We start from the raw sequence: 27,186 nt of genomic DNA on the forward strand, positions 1-27,186 counted from the left end.
ATCCAAAGGCTTTAATGACTATTTATGTCCTGGATGATGGAGGGAAAAGGATTTTCTGAATCCTGTGCTGGCGAGATGTGGCACACGTCAAAGTGTCTGTTCTGTTTAGGGACAATCTAATGTGTTTAGCCCTTTAATCTCAATTTTATATGAAAATTCAGCTGGGCAAAAACCACGTGGTGAAAACACTCTTTTGTATTCTAACAGAAAATTGCGACGTTCCGTTCAGTTGTCGAGCGGCTTTAGGGCTGTGACTTTATAGTCATGCCAACCTGGGTGCTGGATTTGCCGGCTCGGCCCATATCATTCCATTGTTGTCATTTTCCTGCCCAGTTTGGGGAACTCTGCAGTCTGGGAGGAGTTTTACAGCCCTTCCCATCAAGGTACAGCCTGATGATCTCCCTAGTGGCCCCAGTTATCTGTACATTTCCCTTCATCATTAGGCACATTCTTTCTGTGGCCTTTACGTACATGAAAGGGGAAAGCGGCTTTTCCGACTCCTGGTTTTTTTGGATGATAATTGCCCTTTCCTCGTTGCTACGTTGCTGGTTTGTCCATGTGTTTGATAGGCAGATATCGCTATTATTCCATGCTTTGCTTGATTTTTCTCCGCTTAGAATTCATTGTGCTCTGATAATTCTCTAGGTCTGACAATATTTTGTTACACTCTGTTCTATTTCAACGCCGTAATGGGGCATTTTAGTCATTTGCATTAAGCTGTAGCTCGTATGTGCTGATGGGAGATCCATGAAAGGTATAAAATTCATAGGGAATGGAGTATGGATTGTTTCATGAGCTTAAAATGGTTCCTGTTCCTGTTTGGGCCGTTTTTTAATGGAAGCAAATACCAGGAGTTTTGCAATTAAGAACATATTTCTGCTTATTAATATCTATAGTTCTGTGCTGTGCTGCTCGGAGGCTGCAAACAGCCCAACAATTCCTTAAATTGCTTCTTTTTCTGTTTTCTTTCCCCAATTTCATCCTCTCTAGTAGTCATAGTGTAAAACCCTCAGTGTAGTATAATTCTTACCGGTTTCATTGTTAGCAGCTGAACATTTTCATACAGTAGATCAGCTGGATAGTAGGAAAAGCAACTTCTCCTCTCCCCATTGCATATAATATCGTTGTGGGCAGGGAGCAAAGTGGGAGAATCTGACTTGTGTGTGATGTGAACAAAGACGTTTTCCCGATGTATACACTCTCGGTTTGTCAGATATTCGGGTTTTTGGTGACCTGTGTGAGGGCAGGACGCTGGATCTAAGCGCTGCTGCTGGATTGGATCACACACCAAATCAGACAGAAATAGCATCTTAACATCCAGTCATTTCAGCTGCTGTTATGGCCAAAAACGTAGGGGTTTAATTCAAATAAAGCCAGATATACTTATTACATTTCTATGTTATTAATTCATATTAATGTGATTTTTTTTAATGTGAAAAAATGTTCCACTGTCAGTTTTGAATTTGCCACCCTCAAATTCAGTCTGTTTGCTCTGAAAGAAAAAGCCAATGATGATGATGAGTTCGCAATCTCCATGATGTGATCTTTGGGGTTCTTTTCTTTATTTGTTACTCTCGTGTGCTCCCATGAGGAATTCTCTAACACAAACCAGTTCTTTATTTTCATTTTCTTTGGTAATTATTGTATGGGTTTTTTTTACTCTCCTAATGAAGAATAAATGACCGAAAAGGAATCCAACCATTCCTGTGCTAAACAAACAGCTCACACAATCTTTTCCATCATTTGCTCCAAGTCCAGTTCAAAGCCGGTTGGGCTGAGGCTTCTTGGCTCTTTTCCTTTGGGATAGCTCCACTAGAATTGGGATGTCTAATATTGCAGGTGAAGGACACCACTGTCTTATACAATATGTCAAAAGGAAACGGTCTGTCTATCTCCTTTGTTTCATTTTGGTCATTTCTTCCTTGTCTTTTCGCAATCCTGACACCCACCAAGGTCTCCCTTTGGCTGCCCACAGTGCTGCGCAACTGCTTGTAGGTTGGTGACGTTTGGTGGGTTAACACGATGGTGTTTCCCTTGAGCTCTGCGCGGCTCCTCTCCTTTACGGACCCACGTTGTGTTTAACAGCCGGGCTCCTGGCTCCATCCCGCAAACCCCCCGTCTCACCCCGGCCCTGTCATCTCAACTCTGACACGATCCAGGATTTGCAGGTAAGAAAACTGCATTTCCAGGCACCTCCTCAATCGCATGAATAGTTGATTAGCTTCTTTATTTCTGCACAATTCCTCTGGTTTTGAGTGAAATGCAAACCTGAGAAGAACGTACGAACGGAATCGCTTGCTGCGGCCTCTAGAAGAGTTGAGGAACGCTGGGGAATTTCACTTGGATTCTCAGTCTTGCCAACATTTGCTTGAGGTTTCTGAGCCACTTGAGAAGACTTCCCAGTCGTTTTGGATCGCCATCTCTTCAGATAACCAGGAAGCTTCTGCTTCCTTCTTTCTTTTCCTTCTTAGGCTTTTTCCTCACCTGTTTTTGAGCTCTTTAGGCATTGGGAAAGGTTAGATAAATATCTCTAGGAAAATGATGATAGGTTGGAGTTAAAAGGAGAGGATGGATTTGTGCTCGGCTGCTGTGATCTGCTGCATCCAGCATCGCACAGAGATCAGATTTTTTTGGCTTGGTTTCTGTTAGATGATATCCCGTAGAATACTGTAGTTTTCCAAAGTGTAATTCCAGTGTGCTACCAGGCTCCGTTTGACATACATAAAACTCATTATTAGGGATGCTCGATACGCCTCGTGTCGTTTTATGATACGCCTGTTAGGGAATTCCTCTCCCGCTTTTACGTCAGTTGTTTCCTTCATCAGCCGCTACTATCAATACTTAGTACTATTTTCCTTTATACTTTTATGAATCCTTTTCTATCCATGTTAGGCTTAAGACCATAAGGAAAGCATGAGGGTTTATTTTGCCGCTTGTGCCGGACATCACTCATGACTCCTACACCAACCATTTCGCCCGTTTTGAGTTTCCCGAGGGTCTTTCTGTTATTTCTCAATCAATAGTAACCTCTACTCGTCGGGCTTTTCACACTTTGCTCACAGCTTCTTTGAGGGTCTAATTGTGATATTCAGATTAATTGGTCTTTGTCCATTTTCTCGGAGCGTAACGTTCTGAAGTAACCCTGTGACTTTATTATTATGATGATGTTATTTTCAATCTGCAGTTGTCATAGGGATGGAAAACCCACAAACCCAAGTGTGGCTTTTCTGAAACTCAGTAAGTTGGGCGAGTTTGCTCTGGATGGAAAACAGAACGTTTTCCTCCTCTCCTTTCTTTAGTGATGTATTTGATATCCCAAAACATACCGTAATAATAAGTTCATTGCAAGAGGAAGAAATCCAAAGATATTTTTACAAAAATGTCAAGGTTTTTCATAGTGGTCGTCTCTAATGGTAGCATTGCTATCGTCATTAGAATAATAAACTTTACCCAATAGTTTTGTGTTTGTGCAAGCAGCCAGCAGGATTCTAAACTAAGAATATTAGGCCTCTGTACAGCTAAAATCTTGATCTTCATTTAAATTTCCTGTTTCAATCTGCGGATTAACGCAACATCTTTCATAGTCCGTGCTGATGAAAGGAGCAGCCTGTAAATTCTAGTAGTAGAAATGGGGTTGTTTGTCATCTGCCTCTCTCAATAGGTGGAGACATCATGTAAACCAAAGGATTAATAAATAAATGAAAGGAAATAATCCCCTAGAAAATAGAAAGTGGCCTTCTTCTACTAATTTATAGAAAAAACATTTTATACAGATTATATTTTCTAGTAATATGGCATCAATCCTGCTGTGACAATGTGTGGTTTAGCACAATGGAATGTGAGATGTCTCCAGTTGAAAGGTTTTGAGGAAAGGTAACTCCCCTGCCCTACACAACGTCAGCAGCCGGGACACCCATAACGAAGAGCTTTGCCTAATTACCTCAATTAATATTTGTGTGGCTGATGGGGTGAAGCTGGAAGGGTGTGAACTTAGACTGATTATGAGAAAAAAACGTTCTAGAAGCAAGATGGGCCTAGAAGAGTTTTCAAAGCCAAACGACAACACCAGAAATTTCCATCACGTTTTGTTTTTAGTGCAGAGCAGAAACCTCCCGAACTTACAGGAATAATCAACTTCTGAACTCCATGACAAATGTGGTTTGTGTATAAATTTAACTGTGAAAACGTTTGAGTGGCTTCAAAATGAGAGGGGTGGCAAGCGCATTGGACACAGTGAAACATCACTTGGGATGATTAGCATAGTGGGTACGCAGCCAACAATGTTCCTCACCCATGAGATGCGAAGAAATACCTTCAGGAGAGGAAAAAATCAGAAGAGATACCAGAAAAAGTGTGAAAGCCTCACCATATTAATCATATTAAAAGCAGATTTGGAGTGTGCTTGTGCAGCCGTGGGTGGTTGTGCAGTGGGTTGTTGAGGAGGGTTTGGTGTTGGAGGCCGGGCAGAGGAGGCGCAGGTGGCTGTCAGCCCTCCCGCGCCCTCGGGATTGTGTTTTCTGTCAATTCTGAACATTTGGGATGGTTGGACAGGACCCGTTGGAGCCGGGAAGGTTCTGGGGGAGATGTCGCACCAAGTCCCTCGTAGAGGCGACGGTGCCGCCGTCTGACCGGCCCGTCAGACCTGGAATAACGAACATCTATCATTTCTCTCTTTTCAGACTCCTGCAGAACAGGCCAAAGCTCGATTGCAGCTGGTTCTTGAGGCAGCTGGTAAGTGGTGCTGCTAGCACTAAAATTACACTGTTCAAATACTTTGATAGTATCAGAAAAATGAAACCTATCAAGAAAGTAACTTTACCCTTTTCTCTCTGGCAAATGCCAAGTCCCTTTCTCCATAGCTCACTTCAGTTTCTGGTTAAGATGAAACTGCTGTGCATCATCATTGGGTCTCAGTAAATCCCTTTGAGGAGATAAACAATTCTGGTTTGCTGTTGAGAACCAGCAATCAGCCTTTACCTCTTTGTCCTCGCACTGCGGCTGCTACCGAGACTTGATTCTGCCCTCTCAAACATTTGGGTTTGTTTCTTTATTTTTTAGCGCTGAACTGAATTAGTCTGTGTATATATTGATTTATTTATTGTAGAGAGCGAGGTCTCCCCTCAGCCCCCCTGTTCTCCAGGCTGAATCCCCCATGTTTTTGGGTTGGTCACCCATCTCCCAACCATGATTTACAAGAGCCGTGTGTGTTTTGTGATGCACTTAAACTCTGAGTGGGAAAACCTTACTGAAGGACTTCACACTGTAGTAGGATTGTGGTAATGATAATAAAGTTATAAATGAATAATGAGCTTTTGATATAACATTATGGGATGTTCTTTATGTACCTGCATTTGTCCTCAGATTATTGAAATGGTGATTTAATGCTCTAAAGTGGCAGTCTGCGGTGAGGTTTGTAATCCTAATTAATTTCTATATATTATTTTAATGTTTCCCATTAAAACTTTGTCACGCTAAAAGGATAGCTTTCAGTATTTCATATGCATTGTAATAAATACATATATGTCTTTAGTTCAGCTTTCAGCTCTCATATATATATTTTTAAATGATAAACAGCAATTGCCAAGAAAGACCATTTTCTATTTTCCCCCTTATGGAAACGTTGTGTTTTAAGGAATACCCTTCTCTCACATTGCTGGTATTTGTTTCCAAAATGCTCCTAGCCTTTTGTACCTTATGGCTTCAAATCCATTCATTGTTCTCCACAACTTTTAATAAATCTTTGAGGCATATGATTATAAAATAGATGTGACAGCGCTGACCTAACAAAGCACAGTTTGTGTATAGTGCTCACATCTATCACACCTCGTTTTTTAATTTAACACCTGGGAAATGTATAAAAGGTATCTATGGGTTGTATATCATCATGACCTGGCTCCCCAAAATGTCCAAAAGCATATAAAAGGTCTGTGACAATGTTAAATTTAAATATTCACAATCGAAGGGTGAAACTTAGATTGAAGCTGCAAGCTGTTCATAACTAACCCAAGAGTTAATCTGTTTGTTCCCCTTACCACCCCAAATACAGCAAGTTCTTTCCTGGCTTTATTTAAGGCTTGGTAATCTGTGAGATCATCCCCCTGCCCTCTCCCTCCCGGTCCTGTATTCAGTCAATTCAATTGAATTTTGATTAAATTGGTGTGAGACGAGTGTTGAAAATGTTAATGATGTTGTTGCAGTATATTCTTGTGTGTTTACCCACTGCAAAATTAACACTTTTTTTCACCTTTCACTGTATTAGATGGTTACTGAGCAGCTTTTCGGGGAGTTGGCAGCCCACAGGTGGATTGTTGGTGCTGTTGTCACACGATGCTGTGGTTGCACTGAATAGAATGGCAATTCCAATCTGCTTTCGGAATGATGAACTAAGCTGCTGTTTGCGTACGTGGTGCTCGATGTGGGATCCATCCCGAACTTGGGAATTAACTGCTAGAATACCTGGCTGTACATTTTACAGGGATTGCTCCAATCCCACTAAACGGGGAAAAAACTCTGTTTTATTCCAGATGTGTTATCTGTATTTTAATGATTGCTAATGACACTGTGATCCCCTATGGCCTGGACAACCAGAACAGTTTCACCTTCTGCAGTGGCTCCGAATGACCAACGAGCGTTGGCGAGACCTTTGGGAAGGTCCATTCCCTTTCCCTGCCATTTCCACACCCTTAATATCCCATTTCCCACAATAATCTCACATTTTCTTATAGTCTGTATTCATATATTGCTCATTTCATTCTGAAGGATTCCATACCTTACTATGCCTTGAGAGAATTAAGCTAGAGAAAATTTACTTTCCTTAGCAATTCTTTTGGTTCTTAATATAATGGATAAGTGTAATAGCACAAACAGAGCAACTAGTACCTGAGTGTGTAATAAGACAGATGTTAACGTGCTTTTGGTAAGAGCAGTCTGGCTTTAAATTCAAGCTTATGGTCGGTTTTGAAGTTTGCCGGCGGCCTTTCCCCGCGGTGCATTTATCTGCTACTTGAGTTTATCATTTGCCATAGCTTCATGATATTTTAAATTTAGCTGCTTTCTTTTACTCTCCAAATTTCCCTTTTGCTTATCCCCCTGGCGTGCTCTGCATTCCGATGTATCTCTGCCAGTGCTGCTCCTCTAGATCAAAGCAGCACGTTGAAAAAGAGACTGGGACGCAAGTTTGTTGTGCACGAGTGGCAAAATTGAATGTATGCGCTTTGGACATTCATTTTGGGAAAAGAAATTGCCCGTAAGTAATGATAGAACTTTGCAACAAGTCCCTGCGGAACTGGAGAAGTTAATTTTTATCACATTTGTCTGGTATTACAACGTAGCTTTAATGACTTACAATTAAACATAGATAAGGGATGGTGGCAGGTCTGGGAATACAGCCCCGTCTCCTCTGTCCACCGGAGCTTATTCAGGAGCAATTCTTTGATCAATGTAATTTATCAATATCATTGATAACTCTTTCATATGAAACTGCTCTCAGTACCTGGAATATATAGAGAATTTGGGGCAAACTGCTTTGATGTCAGGGTTTAAGCTCAGGTGCTTTCTTCAAAGGAACAAATACAGATTTGTACGCAATATATATGCTATTTTTTTTTTAAGAGAAGGCATTTGTGCTGCTGCTTTAGCAAGAGCAGAATGTCTGAGGATATTATACTTTGTTCCATTTTAAAAGCAGCAAGTCCAAACCTTTCTCCAAGCGTCGGCAGCATCAGTTCAGGAGCTGGTTGTGCTGTTTGTGTGTGTTAGGCTGGTAAAAGAGCTAACCTGGTAAAAGACACAGCTAACCTGGTGGAACACACAGCTAACCTGGTAAAAGACACAGCTAACCTGGTGGAACACACAGCTAACCTGGTAAAAGACACAGCTAACCTGGTGGAACACACAGCTAACCTGGTAAAAGACACAGCTAACCTGGTACCACAGCCCACCCCGCTCTCCATCCCGGGGCCGCAGACAATGGCATTAGCTACAAAGAGCCACTTGCTAAGGGCTGTGATTTCCAAAAAAGTGTAGATACAAAAAGGTTTCGATAGTCTTTGTTTTGCGTTGTTCTTTTTCTGCTGTTTCAGAGCAATATTGACAAGTCAGAGTTTCTTCTCAATCTGAAGATGTTCGTGTGTATCTTTTTTATTGATTTTTTTCCTTCACACCAACCTATTGCCATGAAAATTATGTGGCTTTATCCCTGTGGCTTTTTAAGCAAGAGAAAATGGTATATTGAATAATAATATTATGGATTTACAGAATATAGGTTTGAAAGTATGTCAGCTTTCCAAGTCCTGTTCCAATACAATGGCCATAGTTTAAAAAAGTTAATGATATATTATTGTGTTCCCTTTGCTTTCTTTATCACCAGAGACAGTTGATTTTAGGGGAGGTGGATCCACTGGCCAACTCATCACCTTTAGCAGGAATTGTTGATATTTAGTATCTTGAGAAAATCTGCTTTTAGAATCTAGTGTAGATATTGAGTCAGGAAATAACAACAGATTCTCTGAAAGACATAAAATAGCAAATAGTAAACCAGACTTTGTTTTTCTGGGTGCACTTTGGGGATGGGAATCGCGACTTCTGGTCTCTCATTGTGGAGGCTGGTACAGTAAAATATTTGGCTGTATTTGTGAGGGGAGGAGGGGAAGACGGCTGGTTTTATATTCAGGTAAGATAATACCGTCTAGAAGTTTTGTCTCCAAGTCCTCTGTTCGCACTGGCTTTGCTACGCGCTCAGTTAAACTTTGTTCTTTGCTGGTGTAGCTTAATGTCAGTATCTTTGTTCTTGTTAGGCAGGGCAATGCTTGAAGATAGCAAAGCCCTCCACTTTAATTTTTAAGGCAACTGATTTTTGATTTATAAAACCCGTCATTCCGTAGAAGTTGTTGGTCTCGGCTATAGATTTATATTTGCAAGACTTGATTTACTTCCCCTTCTTAATATCGAGATAAAAGTCTTTCTAGCAGCCCCTAACAATATCACAGCAACTTGCCCCGGTTGAGCAGATGTTAAGCAGGCAATGGTTGAATGTTAATTTTGAGAGGGTGGGATGTTTAAGCCTATGTGAAGTATGTTGCATGTGGGCCTTCCAGACTTAGCTACAATGCTCCATCCCTTGGGAGAATTTTAAAGCTAAACCTCTTTCTTTTTGTCACTCTATATGGACTCTCTCAAGTCAGTATAAAGCAGATCATCCCTAGGCTAAAGCTCTTCAGCTTTTGTTATTGGGCTCTGTAGGCCTGTAATTAGGCCTCCTGGCAGGCCTTGCAGGCCGCTTAATGGTCATATGGAGTTTCTATGAGGCAGAGCGGCTTTGTGCAAATCCTGCGTCGGGGATACGTTTATGGGTCACTTCCTACCAGGCCCGGGCTTTGTGCCGCTGCCCCACGGGCTGCCGGGGAGCAGATTCCCTTGACCATCCAGTGCTCCGCTGGAGCCGCACAATCTACCCGCCTAATCCCCAGTGTAAACAGAGGATTTAGCTGAGCTTCTGTCACTTACAGTTGCCAAACCACTTGGGTGTCTGTGATTTCTTTCCCAGACTTCATTACGCGCAGAAGATTCGAGCGGAGGTTTTGGTGTTTACTTGCTCGTATTGCTGATTTTTTGAAGGAAAAAGTTCGCCCCGCATTGGATCCCGCCGTGCTAAAACATATAGGCTTAACAAAAACCTCACATCTTTAAAGGCAGTTAATTTGTGCCGTAAATAACTGTGTGGCACCTGTGTTTTGTCATAAAGATTAAAATATGGTTCAAGATTCCAAAATTTAACTGTATTGATAGGAAATGTGAGCAGTTCAACCTATCAATCCGGCTGCCTTTACCGCACAACTCTGGAAGTTTTGCTGTGATAATAAGCAAAAATGTCTTGCACTCCGTATAAAGATGATGACAAAAGGCAATTGATCTGGGTTTTCAAAGGTCTAGAGTTGAAATAAGTGACTGATGTATTTTTGGAATCTGCGTTTCAATCTATGGCTGAAAGAGCATTCAAGAATAGGGCGTTTTTGTGCAGAGAATTCTTGACGGTTTATTTAGGGGAAACTTCAGAACTGAGACACTAATATGACATTAGCAATATGTGGTAAAAACTGATGAATACAAATCACGAGCATTTAACATTTATCTGATCTGCTTGGCAGCAATTCCGGATATTGGATAGTTAACTCATTATCTTCAAATTATACTATCAGATTGCTCCCTTTAATTTTGTACCGTGCATCTTTATTACATTTTACATATTCCTTAAAGAGAAAAAACAGTAAATACAACAAGTACTTTGGCCTTAGCTCTTGTAAAAATGCAAGATACTTATTACATTATTATTTTTTATACATCTACCAATTAGAGCACATGTTATTGGGGAGAAAAATCCTAATTTGCTCTCAGTGCCTGATAACTAAATAGTCAGATATTCTCTACTTTCTGGTGTCGAAATGGCTCATAACAGATGTGGCTGAAAGGACCACATACGTAGACTGTATGATTTTAGTCTGGTGGAACTAATAGGATCACTTGCTACTTCACAGGTTCTTGCTTTTCTTTTACTTTAATAAAAACTGTTTAGTTAAATAGAATGGCCTCTATTTTGCTCTTTTCTAGCTATGCAAAGTAGTAAAGCAGGCAGGTGGCAACAAGTATGAGAAATTTGGGTTTATTGGTGCTTATTTTTGAATGCCCAATTTATAAAAATTCATGGATTTCTCTTTTTGATTCCGGTTTTCTTTGGATTTTGCTGTTTTGTGTTTGCTCCACTGAAAACCCGATGGCCTTATGTTGGCGTGGTAATTATGCAAACCACGTTAGGAGGGCGGATAACATGTTGGTATATATACACAAAGGATAATACATCAAATATTTCACCTGTTTAAAGGAAATGTAAAAATAGCTTTAAAAATAATGCTTTCCCTATAAATTGTAAGACTTTGAATTTAAAACAAGCTTAAAAGTTGCTTTCAGGCACAGGATCAGGACCCTGGGGTTCGTTATACCACAGGCGACGATATAGCGTGTTGTAATTACTGAAGATTAAATTTGTATCATGCTCTTGTACTGAGGACGAGCTGTTAAAACGTTAGAAACAAACACGTAACGGAGGATTAAGAGAAGTTTTAACTTCATGAAACTCCCTTTGCAAGGTTGTCCAGAAATCTTTTCATGTTTTCGGAGATAAATCTGAGAAGACGCTCTCATTGCCATTGCTGCCGTGCTTTCAGCTGCAAGCATTAATTGCTTATAGGCCGAGAAATTGCCATTTCTCTTGTTTCTACCTTGTAATTGTTCGTTTCAGTTCTCTTTCCATGTTAAGTCTCTGGTTTATGGCGAAGGTTTGGTCAGGAGGAGAAGGTTTTGCTGATTGGCCTTTGGGTTCCTGGTGTGATACAGATTAACTGGAGGATGAGACTAGAACTTGAGAGGGAAACGAAGAGGAGGGTGGGTGGAGGAAGAATAATTGTTGTGAATATGTACACATGAGCATAGCGATCACAATACACCCTGGTGGTAGCTTTTCTCCAGTCCTAAGGTAGTTATTATATCTATTTATTTGCTCATGGTAATGTTCAGAATTGCTTGGTACCGGGCTGGGCAGGCACAGGCCTGGGTGTCGTGTTTGGGCCGGCAGTGGTGACCAAGAGTTTGGTTAAACGTGGTTTGTACTGAACAGGTTGTTCATCGCTGCTTAACGCAGGAAATAAATAAAAGCGTGAAACAGTAGCTTCTTGCGTTTGCATAGTATGTCTGTCTGTTGTAAGTCCTTCTTGAAGGTGGAAGAGTTTACTCTGTTCTTGAACACTAGCTAATTTAGGAAACTCGTCTAATTATGGAGTTAGTGAGCTCAGTTTCTAGGTCAACTGCTGATTCCTACTTAGCAGATTTTTATGTCAAAAACCATTTAGTTGCTGACGTTGGCAGAGAGAACATTATTGCTCAAACTCCGAGCGCTAGAAGAATTCAATTATTTGTTTTTAAATCAAGAAAATGTATTTTGGAAGAAATTTATAGTAGCTAATTTTTATATTTAGTGTTTGCTGAGAACTACGGGTATTTCAAGACTGAATTTTGGGAAGATGCAGAAGGTGTTTGACCTCAGCCGGGCGGTCTGTGCCATTGAGCTTCACGCCGTGCAGCTGGATGTTCAATACATTTCGTCACACGTTGCGTGCACCCAACTTGTTGGCAAAGCCACACGATCTCATTAGGGTACCAGAACAATACTACTTGCTAAATGCAAAGCGGTGACTCTATACAAAAGTCATTAGCCCAAGTAATTATTTTGTAACGTATTAATGGTCCTGTCCTTACAGAGTGCGTGATTCGGAAGTGCAGCTGTTTGTGGCATTGGTGAGCAAACTAAAAGCTTGATTCATCAATAATTACCTCGGTAATTAATTCAATTTTATTTTCATGATTGCTGAAAAAATAGAGAATTTTAATTAAGTTTGGGTAGAGAAGAAAATGTGTTTGAAACAAAGTAATTTCCTTTTGCCATTTATAATGGCATTTAATTGGTGTCCAAAAGCCTTTCACTTTGTGAACCTCTTGTAGATCCTTACAAGAAATGATTAAAAATGCTTTGAACCATTTTTGTATTTTGTTTCTGGTTTAAGAAGGGAATGGGTAGTTGATAGTGTGGCGATGCTATCATGTAAAACAGAGGCTACAAGCAGACTTTACAGTAACTTTATTAGTTAATGAACATTAATTGCCTTTAGAAATAATCTAAAGCTTTTAGAATTTGAGGTTTTTTGTTAGATTTTTATCTGAGACCTGTTTTTGTGGTACCAAGAAACAAACGTATCTCAGGCTTCCATTATAACTAATGGGTTGCCAGTAATATTGTACCATATGGTATACATGATTTTGATGCAAATATGTGCGCTAATTATGTGCAGATGAATCTTTCAGTCCTGCTATTGATCTTCAGTCAAAGACAATTTTTCAGTTAGCTTAAGTTTTATATCAATTCATATTTAGCAACTTTGCCCAGTAATTTAATTATACACCGTTTTGGCTGCAGGAACCATATGTGGTTGTGCGGCCGGTTTCTGCTGAAGCGTCTTTGGGGAAACGTTACATCTTAATATTGACAGCAAAATATTAGTTTCTCCTATTTTATGGCAGTGTACCCTGCAAATCTTTGGATGTGAACCACCCTTTGGTTTGGGTTTCCTACAAGTGAAACTGGAGCCCGTTTGGCTGGATTTTGTAGTGTGAATGCCCAGAAAAGGGCTTTAAAGTGCTGGGTCTGCTCGGCGGCTCCGGCTGGTGGGCACCGATGACGTGGTTCAATGGTTAGGGCCTCGCTATCTAATTTCCAGACGTGAAGTGTGCCAGAATCGCTCCCCGAAGGGAGAAATAAGAAAGAAATAAGAAATAAAATGCCATTGCTTCTTCTCGTCATTGCAATGGTGTGTCACCTGGAGTATTGTGGTCAGTTCTGGGCCTCTCAGCTCAGGAAAGAGATTGAAGTGCTGGAGCGGGGCCAGAGAAGAGCAACAAGACTGGGGAAGGGACTTGAGCACAAGCCCTATGGGGAGAGGCTGAGGGAGCTGGGCTTGGTTAGTCTGGAGAAGAGGAGGCTCAGAGCTGAGCTCAGCACTCTCTAGAACTACCTGAAGGGCAGTTCTAGCCAGGTGGGGATTGGGCTCTTCTCCCAGGCATCAGCAATAGGACAAGGGGCCATGGGCTTCAACTCTGCCAGGGGACATTTAGGCTGGAGATTAGAAAGCAATTCTTTGCAGAGAGAGTGGTCAGGCATTGGAATGGCTGCCCAGGGAGGTGCTGGACTCGCCGGCCCTGGAGGTTTTTAAACTGAGCTTGAACATGGGACTTGGTGCCATGATCTAGTCAATGGGCTGGAGTTGGACCAAGGGTTGGACTTGATGATCTCTGAGGGCTTTTCCAACCCTGTCCATTCTGTGATTCTGTGTGTGTGATTCTCTTGTGTGGAGGTAATTATAGATCTTCCTCACACCCCAGCTGATAGGCATTGCCAAGGCACCTGTAATTAATAGATAAAGATTGATCCTCCCCATCTCTCAGTGGGTTTTAGATCACAGTGCCCTTTTGAGACACAGTGGTGGTGTCAATGACTTGCCAATGGTCACAGGTCACCTGTGTCCAAGACCTTGGTCCCATGTGTGCCCATGTCATCCGCATTTCCTCCTGAGCTCCAGGCTGAGATTAGAACGAGTAATTAGTCATTAGTGCCCTATTTGCTGTTCTTTTTCATCTGGGATGGAACGTTGCTCTGGATTCACAGTGTTGCCGCCCAGCACCTGGAGATCCTGCTTCGTGCCTACGTGATCTTGGTGGAAATCATATACATTAATTTTTTTGCTTAAAGCAAGAATAGTATTTAATGTGGGTAATAAAATCCTTGTTTTACAGTTATCAAAAGCAAATTTATCACGACTTTATTAAATATGGAGGACTAAGTGTGCCATTTTCTCCAAGCGGTTTCGTTTGCTCGTGTTCTCTTTGTTGACCCAAATGAACGAAATTAGAACAAACAATCTCCGAGTCATTTGTAATCAAGAGCTGATTAATGGAGTTTGGTTTCATAGCCATTATTCATTCAAGAACACCTGATATCTTTCCCATAAACAAATTGTGTTTGTCCAAATTAAGAAATTAAATGAAGCATTTGATGAGTTTATGATTGACCCTTCTAACTCCGAGCCCATTACTCAATGTCGTTATCACACAAAACTGTTTGACTAATGTGCTGTCTGACGAAGCGCGTGGATTTATGATGATTTCTGATTAATGCGCACTGCAAGCCAAACCCCTCGATTGTAATAATTTCTTGATTTTCATTTTAGCGGTCGCTGAAGATTCTCATCTGTGATGAAATGCATCGGTGTCCCATTAGATTTAGAGACGATTAGGAGATGTCGACTGAATAAATCTTAAAATATAGTAATGGATGGTTTGCAAAGCTTCTTTTTTGTCCTGCCCCGCGGTGCTGCAGTTGTGTGGCCTTTTTATCAGGGTTGTCATTTAATAGCGAATTTTGTGGGACTTTGGAGAAATTCTCATACTTATGGGACTACCAGGAATAATTTCTATAAAAATATGCGTTATTGGTTGTCTTTTGTAATGTTCGTACTTCTTTCCTTTATGAGATGTTAATACCTGTGTTTAAAAAGAAGACGGTATTGAGGTGAGTGTTTGGTTACTTTGAGATGTTTTTATATGACGCTATATTCTCCCTATAAGAATGCTCTTGGAAAGCAGACTAAGATCAACTTGTGTGCTAGTAAAATGGCTTTATCTTTTGAAATACTACAAATACTATTCTTTTGACAGATTTTTTTTCAGTTTTAGGTAACTAAAATATATTTTTTTAAAAATTTTGCTTCTTAAAATGTAATTAATATGAGCTCTGTCCAAAAGGGCAGGTCGAGGGTGGGTCTGCTCATTCCAAAGAGTTGGTTCTGAGGCTGAGTAATCCAGCTCCAGTCTCTCGCCTGCTCAAGCAGTGTATTACAGGTATGGATAACTTTATCTAAAGACAAATGAGTATTTTCCCCTTTCAAAAAAGCACCTGCCAACCAGAAGCCTCTAAGCGCTGCGCGTGGGAACAACTGACGAGAGCGTTCAGAGAGACGAGTAGAATAGAAATCTCCCAAATACTTGATGAATGAACTTACATTGACTGCCTAGAGCTGCATCTGCCTGGAGCATTTCAAACTCCTTCCTTGGCTGGTGTTTTGCGGTGTAGGGAGACCTGAAAACCCACCAACAATCGTCTTTTCATCCTAAACCAAAGTGTGGAAGGTGCGAGTTAAAGTGCTGCCCAGGATGCTTTTAGGAACAGTTATAACCTCATGATAAAGCAGTAGAGACGGTGTTTATTATTTACTCGAACAACGTATTGGCAGATATAAACTATATATATACATGCACACAGACATATGTGTATTTTTTAGCCACATTTTTTAAAATGAAGAGCCGGACTTTGATTTAACCCCCTTCCAAATGCGAATCAATACGCAACAAGTTCATCCTGAATTAAATTTGCAGACCCGGTTTCCGCCGTGTCGCCACAAGCTCGTTAAAGAATGGCGCTGTGACACATGGGAAAGGGCACAATGGTGTCCGAAGGAAAGGTGACTGTGATGCCAACTTGTGTCCTTCGCCAGATCCCTTGTGTTGATTACACAAGTGTTTCCCAACACGGCTAACGTGAGCGATCAAACTGGGGCAGATCCTCCCTTTAATTCCCTTTCTATCGCTCCTCTCTATGGCTACCGTGTAATTTATTATTTAAGATTTCTGGGCAGGCTTCTTTGTTTAAGCCATCACGTATCCCTTCATGTTGTTAAATACCCAATGAAACAACCGAATCGGAGTGTTGTCTTGGAGGTTTTGAGCACTTGATGCTGTTGATCTTAAGCCCTTGGAGAGTCTTCTCTGCAAACTTACTCATTTTATAACGATGAGTCTCCTTGAGCGAGATGAGATCGCGATTCCATTGCTAGCAACTCAAGGCAAAAAAAACCAACATGAAGGGAAGACTCCGTTGTGGATTTCTCAGTTCTTTATGAAATATAAGGGTTATTCACCTTTGGTCTGGCGTGAGCGGAGCGGCCGAGCGCAGGTCTGGGCAGGGATGGAGCTGCGGTCGGGTTGTTAAGCACAGTCAGTGGAGATGAAGTTGTTGTGACCATCGACTAACCCCCACGTGCTTCTTTTTGTCTGTAGTGGCCACATTGGGGACAAACTTGCTCCTCAGTTTATTTTTCTTGTTCTGTTCTTGGCAGATGGGAGGGACACGGTGGCTCCAATCGTTCTGCTGTTGTAACCATTTGAGGAGAGAGAATGTTGGAACTACAGAGTTTTTGTGGGTTTTTTCCCCACCACTTTCTCATTGATTTTTGAATTTGCATCTGGTTTGTTTTCATTATCACAAGCATCTTGCTTTGGAGCTATTGCTGAAGGACAGAGTTTGCGTTGTGCTACTTCATTCAAACAATTTATAAAGCATGAAAATGAAAAATTAAACATATGCTTTCTTAACGTATGCATTAAATAAATGTATTTTATAAAACGCCTTTAGGCTTTAACATACATTCTGAAAATCCCATTATAGACCATGTTGCAACCTAGACCAGAAATGCGACTCTTTCCATATTCACATCAATGAGTATCGAGAGCAGCAGATTTACCCGAGGTGATCTGGTTTATTTAAAAGCTGATGGAACAAGCTTATTCTTGCCATTTCTAGTGGCAATAAACGTCCTTTTCTGAATGAAGCCGCAGTGTTTCTGCATTGCCGGCACCAATTAGTTGCCATCGGGGCTCTCTCGGTGGCCCGGGCGGCTGCACCTCGTCTGTGCCTTTAAGCCGCACGTTATTGATGGTTTATTCCGAGTACCAGCTGCTAAACCGAGCTGTGCTCCTTGGCAGATAAATTCACAGCATCCAGCTGTTTGTAGGTGATTATGCAGGGCTGCAACAAAATAAAGCCTAAAGCATCATATTAGCGGAGCCGTTTATATGGGTGCTAATACACTTTGAATAAAACCCTCAATTACTAAGCACTTTTGAGTCCTGACAAGACAGTCCCATGACATTAATGGTGTCTTTATAACCTTTTTAACTTCTTGTTTCTCTGACAGAGCACTACAATAACAGCCATGGGTTTGCCCGTGGCAAGCAAAACCTCATTTTGAGAGGATAATAAGTATTTACTATTTAGATAGCTGGCAATAAAATTTCTCTGAATGAGATTTTACTGAGAAAATACAAACTGATTCAATTACTTTCTTTAATGGACTGGTGAAGCTTGTAATAATAGTTTGTTGAAGCAGCAAGTCTCATGTTTAGCGCTTTGTGTGTGTGCGTGTGTGTGAAAATAGAAGCCAATTCTTATTTCCAAGTAGAAATTTTTGTAGGCCAGGCTTTCCATGCAAGTCACAAGGTATTTTATCATCTTAAAATGGATCATAATCTCCAACGTTGACAGGCAGGATTACAGTTGCAAAGAGTGTTGGGGACCCCTAATTATCTTTACAGAGAATCAATATCATCTGGCACTAGAGTACGTGCAGAAACATGTGGAATGTGGTGTCTTAGATCTTAAAAATGAGTATTTCTGGGAAAACCATGCAGCGTGTGCTGCTTCTCACACCACGTGTGGTAGAACAGAACTGCTTGGGGAGCTGGGTGTGTTCTGGGCTCTTCACAGGTGATGTGGGATACTTAGGAGATGAAGAAAATAGCCCTTTGAGACCATGTACCAGAACACATTGAGTTCTTGAAAATATTTGGCTTTATTATATTTCAGAACAAATAACGTCCTGTTGAATAAAGGCAGAAAAAGGAGCCACGGAAAGATGATACCGCAAGCAGTGAGGGAGATGCGTGCTGGGAAAACGGACTTACAAACACCTCCATTTGAACTGAAATGAGCTGCCCAACTGTGGGTATTAAACAGGGACGATCACCCCGACTCGTGGTTTTTAAGTCTGTATCAACGACAGTTTCTCAGGTGATGAGAACCAAGACGCTCAGTACAAAGTTTGGCAAAGCATAGATATGCGGGTATATAGTAGATCACCAATTTTCCCATTTTCATTGCCAGTTAGAGAATTCCTTGTTGTCGCTATGATAACATTTATCGAAATGGGACCCAGAGTATCATATTTAATATTTCTGAATACGCATAGCCTGCGAACACCAGTTTACAGGAGTTGGTTGTCTGTGAAACCTCTGGCTCTGATGTGGCTTTTTCCACCCCCCAGCATTTTCTCATTCCAGAAAATCTGTTTTCTTGGCATTGGGAAACACCAGGAATACCACCTAACCTTATTAGTAGAGCACTAGAAGACGAGAGGAGAGTATTTCCTTGCCTTTGTATGGAGCTGCTGTGATGTACAAATTCATATCCTACGCTGTATTTGATTAGAAAAAACAAAACCCAAACAAAAACCCCACAAAACCCAACCAACCAAAAACCAAAACCACACTAAAACCCCCAAACTTTTGCTTTCCCCAGCCCAATAACTCCCTTGAAATGTGTTTTTATACAGCGTAGCTCGTACAATACTGCGCAGGCTTATCAATAGCAATCTCCCTTTTTTGGGTGTACTGGTGGCTGTATCGATTTGCCATCAAATTTAACTTAGGCAATAGTTCTGAATCACCGCGCTCACTTTTTAAAGGGTTCAAAAGTGACAGGTGGTTGTTTATGGAACTTGGGAGGGTAGAGGGACAAAGTGGAGAAGATTTTGTGCGGACATGGTCTGGATCCCACCCTCGGAGGTTTATTTAAGCCCAGCCTTAGAAAGCCGAGGTGCAACCCTGTAAAACCTCGAGGGCTGGTTTTACAGGCAGCACCAGCTCCTGCACAGCCTGACAAACGCTGTTAATTTTATTAGCTTAACGACCCGCAGTTTGCAGTCGCGGTGTCCTCGGGGAACGGGGCTTTGGCCACTGGCACCAACAGCCGCGGAAATGAGTCCAACGTGCTCACAGACTAACACAAAACTCTACAGAATGAGTTGGAATGACTAGAATTGTTGAGAGCTCTTCGTATCCTCCGCAGTCACCGTAATGTGCTTTACGTTATCAAGGTGTCACATTTTCTCAACAGCTACAGTATCAGTGTATTTCAACACAACAACCTCCGTCACAACACTTGATGCTTCCCAATTTGTTATTTTTTAGGGTGTTTAACCGCACCTTATGTATTTGGCACGTGCAGGCGTTACTTGAAGTATCTCTAGTTTGAATTTTTCTTTCTTAAAATGAGCTATTTGAATTATGATTATAATTATTATTATCCCCTTTGGCTTGGGAGCCTGCCTGGCGGAGCAGAGCTTCACACCGAGACGGAGGAACAGATTGAAGCAGTTTCAGGGCTGTAAATCCCCTGGTAAATTGGCCTTTTCAGGGCTGTGCCGAACAACAGGTTGGTGCCATTTGGGCATTAGCGAGGGAACCACCGCGGGGAATAGGGAATGAATGGGGACGACGGGCAGCGCGGGGCCGAGCCCTCTAGAGGAGGTTTGAAAGGACAAAGTTGGGGGATTAATCATCATTTATGATCTGATTTGTGTGTAATTGAGCCTGGTAATAGGAAACATCCACGTTTGCACTGCAAACTTACAAAAAAATTCAAAATACTTAGGCTTTTTATTATAACATCATGAGTATTTTCTCATTATGCATGAAACATGCATATAGGAATATATGCTGTATGCAGATATATTTAAGCATGATAAGTTACTGGCTGAAGAAACTTCTTACTTGATATCAAGGTAAAGAATCCCTTATGCTTCCACAGTAAGGTTCTTTTTTATCGAAGGGGGTCTAAAATCAACCCCCGACTTCACTATTCATTTAAGCTTCTTTAATATGTTTATTAGTCTTGGTTAAAGAAGTGGATGCGCGCTGCTTGTTTATGGGTTTGGGTTTTAATTTACTTATTTAGCCGGTAGCGAGGCAGCTAATGTTACTCCATTGAAGGAAAAATATTTAAATTCTGTGTGTGCCGTAGCAAGAAATCAATAGTAATTTCAGGAATTATAAAGCTGATGTGAGATTAAAACCATTAAACCGACCTGTTAGCCTCTCAGCCCCTCCCTCAGAGCTTTTAATTTTCTATTTAGAAGGGGTTTTGGGATCAATATGAAGATCTGTTGCTAATATCATATTTAATTAGAGTAATCAACCCCGGTGCTCAGAGCTCGCCACCTGCCAGGGGGGTCCAGAGCCCGCCCAGCAGCTTGTGCGGGTCTTTCTTGCTTGTCCACGGGCGCTAATCTGGGCAGGGTCCCCACGGGGCGACTCCTCGGCCCTTTCCTGGATTTGGATGGGGTTGGGGGGCAGTGGGCGCTCCCCGAACGCTGCTGATCAATGATTTCCTTTCAGCGCTCGTGTAATTAAAGAGCTCCAGCCGGCTCGTCTCCAAACGCTGTTATTGCGGATTTTGGGAGCGGGTCGATGTGTGTGAGGAACACGCGAGGCCAGAGGCGCGAGGAACACTCGGGACACGCGGGGCCTTCATCCTTCTTTTAAATCATAAACCACCAGTGGGTTATTCCCTATTTTTATCATGCGGACTCAAAAGCAGCCTAGTGTGGTTATTGATTGTGTTAAAGGAGCTGAAATGGAGTACTGTCAGAAAATAGCGATTAAAGCAGCTAAATGTATTTTTCAGAGGTATTTGTTACTCTGGTTGTAACATACCTATGAATTTAAAAAATAACCTTAGAATTATGTTATCTCGAGAGGAGATAATATATGGAGATAATTATGATGAAAGCCTAAAAACAAGCTATGAGTTTTAAAAATTATGTATAGGTAGACATAATCTAAAAGAGAAATATTACACATTATCAGAGCATCGTCTTGGACAACGATGACGACATGAAGCCTGTGATAGAGGCACAAGAAACTTTGTGCACACAGAACGATGCCGTGTCGGACTCGGGAATAGTCCCATGTGGATTCCAGTCTTGTTTATCTCATGTAACTATTATTTGCCATCTTCTTATCAAGAAAAGAGCTGTTAAAAACAAAAGGTAAGAGTAGGATCTATTCCTCATATTCTGTTGAGGTATTTAGCAGCCCTATGTTGTTCAGATGACCCCGCGTTCCACCACACATGCCCACCCCCTGTAAATCCTTAGGACTTGTCATAGAATATACATCTTTGCCCTCGGGAGACCTGTCATCAGGACCAAAAACCCGATATTTTTCCCTTTTTTATAACGGGAGACTGTTCCTAAAAGTGTGGCGTGAGGTGAGGCTGAGCTAAGAAGTGAGTTTGGATCCCCCAAGATCAGTGGCTTGTGCAACTGCATGGAGTTTTAATTTGATTTTTCATCATTCTTTTAAATGTTGTTGTTTGATATGTTACACGGAATCTAACTTAGAGTAAGAACCGATGAGCTTGGTCTTTAGCCAAGGCAATCGAGCTATTATTTCTAAAATCTGTCGCTGAAGTGTTTTGAGAAGGGTCCTGGGAACCCATGTTCTCCAGCCCGCAGTGTCTGGTTGCTGGAGATACCAAAGCGCCGGCTCTGAACGTGCACTTTTCATTCCTTAGGGCCATCGCTTCATCGTGATTTTCTATGTCACCTTACGGTCTCGAAGCACACGGGTTGAGCTCCTTCCAAAGGAGGTTAATTCACAAGTTACGGTTAATTCACAAGTTATGGTTAATTCACAAGTTTTGGTCCCCATACTCCAGCCTTTCCCATGGACCAGTTTTCCTCTAACTGGAGCAAAGCCCTTGAAAGCTGTGCAGGGTCTTGGGCTCTGTCCTCTACATTATGGATTCACTCTTTTTGTGCCACATTATTTCCCGCTGTAGACATGGCCTGAGTCCCATTGGTTTTCATAGAAGGTCACCTCAAGTTTTACCTGCAGTGATTTCTCTGTCCTACGAGAAGGCTGCCGAGCAGTGCAATTAAGGAGCATGAATTAACACAATGATTGGACCTTCATTTGAAAGAACAGGTATTATAGAAAGGATATACAGACATCACTTGGGCAGATGCATAAGTTCAGGGCAGTGTTCTTCTTGCCGGGACTCGGTGAGGTTGCACCGATGCAAGTTCAGCAATACGTTCCCAGTCCGTATTGTTGTAGTTACGTGCTGTTAAACATTTAGTAAGGCTTTAGTATCTCAAATTATTTACATTTTCAAAGAATGGGGGAACGGCACTGGCAAAGCAGCCTGTGGGGAGAGAACCCTGCCTGGAAGTGAAATCCAATAAGAGAAAGTTGGTGGATTCTCTGGAGTTGAATAAGGCTCCTTATTTATTACTTTGTTATGGCTCTATACAAATATATAGATGCACGTATGTCTGTGCTAAAATTATGCTGTCCAGACTTATGAGAGCCGGTTGGAATCTCTCAAGGTTGCGGATGATAAGTGTAAATGCGTGTGTATATTATCAGGTACGTGCCCTTGGAGGTGACTTTCTCACTGGTGACAAATCTTGTGTAAATCCTCTCCTACAAGTCAGTTCTTTGTTGATTTTGAGTCTCTGACTTTTCTATTTTCCCGTTTATTCTAATGATTTTTAATAGAAGCTTTAAAAACAAGCATTTAATTGAAATACGTTAAGAGATACAATACATCTCTAAAACGTTTGATACCCTAAATTCCTTTCTGAATTATTTAAGCAGTGCTGCAGCAAACTGTTTATTGGGTGTGTAGTTTTCTTTTAATGCAGCTATTGAATTGAAACCCACACAGCCCCTGGTGTCATTGCAGGAGTGATCTGCTGTGCATAGTGAAGATAAATTGTGTGTTTTCAGCAGCATTTCTTCATCTTCATCAGTTAATCTGGAATGAAATTTTACAGTCAGGCGCTGAATATTTAAGCAATATATTTACCCCTTTTATCCCCGGGGGAATATTTAATAATGCCGTGTGCAGCAAATGATTATCGTAGTTAATGACACAAGCTCAGAATGTATAGTTGCCCATAATTTCTTGCCACGGGGCCGGGTTTGGCGGCGTTGGGCCGCGCTCGGTGCGCCGGGCGCTCAAGGCTGGGCCGCGCAATTGAGTGCGTGTTGGCACCGGCAATAAGTCTCCCCACAAATCTTTCCTGGACACACGCTCCCCCTTTTGGTGCCAGATGTCAAGTTCTTTTGGGCGCCTGTCGTATGATCCTGCAGTAAATCCTGCGGCTTTTCTCTGCCTGAAACCACCAGTTTTCCATCTCGCCGTTTCCCCATTTTCCAATACCCCCGGCAGTATTTTTATGAATCTTTCTTATTAACACTATTTATGATAACACTCGAGAACAGTTTGTTCTTTAATGGCATCTTGGTGTTTGTAGCCTTACAGTAGTTTGGGTTTTTTGTAGTTAATTTTGGATCCTTTTTTATTTTCCATTGCTTCACAAAGGTTTTTTCATTAATATCACAGCAAAAGCAGAAAGTGATCACGAGGAGGCTGAACAAAGTTCCTTCTTTCCTCAAAAATCCTCTAAAACGCTTCCTGCCTCTTGCACTATTATTTGTATATTATAATTAATAATTGGCATTGAATCGCACTTTTGTAACTGTAATTACAATTCTAATGTTATGCTTAGAAGTTAATTCAATTTGATATGGCCGTGTTTGGTACAAATAACTTGTTACATGGTGCTGTCTGGATGCACCGTGACCATTTTTCCCGTAGAGCTTTCAGCATAAGAAATTTGTGCTCCCTCTTGTTTGCTACCGACGTCGTTCTTCTCTAACACCTTTCCTGTTATTCAAGGCATTTAATAATATGCCCAAGTTCTAACCATGGTTGAATAGTCTCTGTGAAGTTGAATGGGCTCCTAATATTCTTAAATTTAAGCACAAAAATTCAGATACAGCCAAAGAAGCCAGAGTATGTGTTCTCCGGGTAGAAGAATAATCCTTGATTATTCCAGCCTTTGGTTTTTGGAATAATCTTGTAACTCCAGAATCTGTTAAAGCATTATCTTCGTCATTTGGGGCACGTGTGGCAACGCCTGGAATTAAAAAATGCAGAGTCTTCTACAGCGCCAGCCATTAATAACTAGGATTAAACCACCATGAATAACTTAGTTCTTCCTTCAATGGAACTTCATTGCAAATAAAGGAGCAAGGAGAGAAATTGAAACTGGTTTTCAACAACCACGGTTAAGCAGCAATTTCTTCAGTGTCTTCATTCGCCTCTTTAGCTGGATCTTTGGTTACAGGGTTTAGTTTCTGAAGGTGGAAATTTGAGTGAGCTTTGGGGCTCCAGCGTTGTTAACTGCAGTTTAAGTTGGGCCGGCTCTAGCAAAGTCCCTTTGGCCGTGCATTCAGCAAAGCTGTTGTATAAATGAGAAGTAATAACAGGAAATGGTCTTACAGGCTGTGCTGAGGTTTAGATCTTCATGCAGTGGAAGAAGCTGGAGAGTTGGACGTTATCAGTCGTTGTCTTTGAGACACAAACAAGTGTTGTCTTTTAGTTATTACTAATTTTATTCTTCCATAGGAAACCCAAAATTTCTCTTATTCTGTCAGTAAGTGGTTCCATTGAGAAAGACACGGAGAATGTACAAAGCTGGTGCATTCTCCATCTTGAAAGCCCCCAGAGTCATTTTCTCATGGGTCGGTGGTGTTTCCATCACCCGTGGGATGGTTTTTCCCAGTATGTCCCATTTGTCCAGCTGGTACCTGGACCCGGCACCAGTAAGACCAAGGACATTCTTCTGGATAATTCTCTTTGCCATTTTTTATTATCTGGATGATGTGGTGCAGCAAATCTTACCATGGTTATTGGTGGTTTCCAGCGTAGATGAGCGGCCAAAGATTATCCTTAATGGAAATGACTCGTGGTCATGAAGTGGTGGCCATGGGCCAGTGCCCAGAATTAAATTAGGAGAATTAAACTCATATATTTTATTTTCAAATCTGGTGTGAGACTTGATGTGAAACTGCCGAGCCAGGAAGACTTTTGACCACTGTTGTCTAGATGGGTCTGTGCTGACAGCGTTGCCAACGGGGTTATTTGTTATGTTTCTATTTGGTTTGAAAGCATAAGGTGAACATTCTCAGGGCACTTACAAGGTGCTCTGGGCTGGTTTGGCTTTTCTCAGTGTTGTTCCTCGTAATCATTTCTAAGTGCTCCGTGGTTTTCTGCTTCCTTTCCATGGCCAGATGAGTTGTCATCTACTTGATTTTCGCTCAGCGTGGTGGTTCCTGACGTTGCAAAATTGGCAGATGAAAGAAGGACTAATGTTGAATCCAAGTTTTGTGAGTGAATTTTTGCAGTTTGCTGACAAGCTGTCAGGCTGAATTCCGTGATTAACCCCCGACAGAAAAGCCGACTGTCACTCCCCATACACAGACCGAAACGACAATTGCATTTGAAAGGCATTGCAGGTTTCTTTGGAGAAATGATTTAAACATTTTTTTTATTTTATGAGTGATTATCTTATAAGCAAACAAGTTGTTTTTTTCAAAGTAGCGTAATTTATTTGTGCAATTATGTTATAGTTTTCTTGTAAAGAAGGTGATTAGTACAATTCAAATACGTTGAAGCGAAGTTGGCGTTGTTCATATTGAACACTTCTCAGTTCTCCGGTTCAGCTGAAAAATATTCTTGAAGGATATAGCAAAGAATCATCATTTACCCCATGAAATTTTACATCTGGAATTTACTCTTTCTCTCCCCAAAGTCAGTGCCTTTTCAGCTCAGCGGATGAGGGGCAGGTTTAACTCCAGCCCATTATTCTCCTTTACCAAACTCTTCCTTTCTCTTGCCACCCCCTTCCCACAAAAGAAAATAACTTGGGCAGAAGGCGCCATTTAAAGATTCCCATTGAAATGATCAAATTATTCTAATAAATAATTTTCTCACCAAGACTAAATATCAGGTAAGACAAGAATTGCATCCAATGACACTGTTTTCCCGAGCTCAGCGGCAGGTTGGGGGCCGAGGGTCCTGGGTGAAACATGAGTTGCCTCCGAGGTGTCCAAGTTGGTCACATCCAGCTTGTTCTGAGCCAGACGCAAATCTTTGCAATATTTAATAGCACCCACTGTAATGAGTCAGGAGCCGTGGAAGCAATTTAAACCAATTAATCCTTAGTGTTAAAACATATTTCAGCTGAATTTTTTATTAGACGTGTGTGTGGGAAACAGTGGATGAGGAAGAAAGAAATTAGAAATGCACTAAATAATAGATGAATGTGCCTAGGCAAGATCTGCCTATCAAGTCATTATTATTATTATTATTATTATTATTATTATTATTATTATTATTCAGTGCCAGATCCCCAGCTGGAGTAAATTCTAGATATAAAATGGAATGGAATGGAATCCTGCCAGCTTGAAATTGCTACGGATCTGGCCCTTAATTTTGCTGTCAAAGCAAGAATATTTTGGGAGGAGAACGATGGGGACCGTGAGAAGTTTGCGAACGGTAACACCATTTTCACAGTAATAACAGCAAAAAGGTACATCACTATTCTTTTGACTTTCCTAATGAAATTCAAGGAACTACTTGATGTTATTTCATTGGATGTAAATGACTTTGCCTTAAAGTAGCTACATCTTAAAGCCCTTGCGTGTATGAAGGGATAGGGCATAGGGACCATAGGGGTTTTACTTCATTTCTGTGGATGCTGGTCTGCTAAAAGATTTACCAGCATTTCTGCCATTCTTACCTTAAAATCGCTCTCCTGTGCCCCTTTGAACAAGAGA

At 41.3% G+C, this 27,186-nt stretch overlaps 1 protein-coding gene across 3 annotated transcripts in view; it reads left to right on the forward strand.

Moving 5' to 3' along the window:
- The window catches only part of RSRC1 (arginine and serine rich coiled-coil 1), a 128,963-nt gene that overhangs the window by 71,196 nt on the left and 30,581 nt on the right, over positions 1-27,186 (forward strand). For all 3 annotated transcript variants that reach the window (XM_080349938.1, XM_080349940.1, XM_080349939.1), the window contains exon 6: positions 4,680-4,731. In XM_080349938.1, the coding sequence (XP_080206064.1) occupies positions 4,680-4,731 (52 nt within the window). The remainder of the gene's footprint in view (positions 1-4,679; positions 4,732-27,186) is intronic.

Source organism: Nesoenas mayeri (assembly GCF_963082525.1).
Source record: "Nesoenas mayeri genome assembly, chromosome: 9".
NCBI classification, from domain to species: domain Eukaryota; kingdom Metazoa; phylum Chordata; class Aves; order Columbiformes; family Columbidae; genus Nesoenas; species Nesoenas mayeri.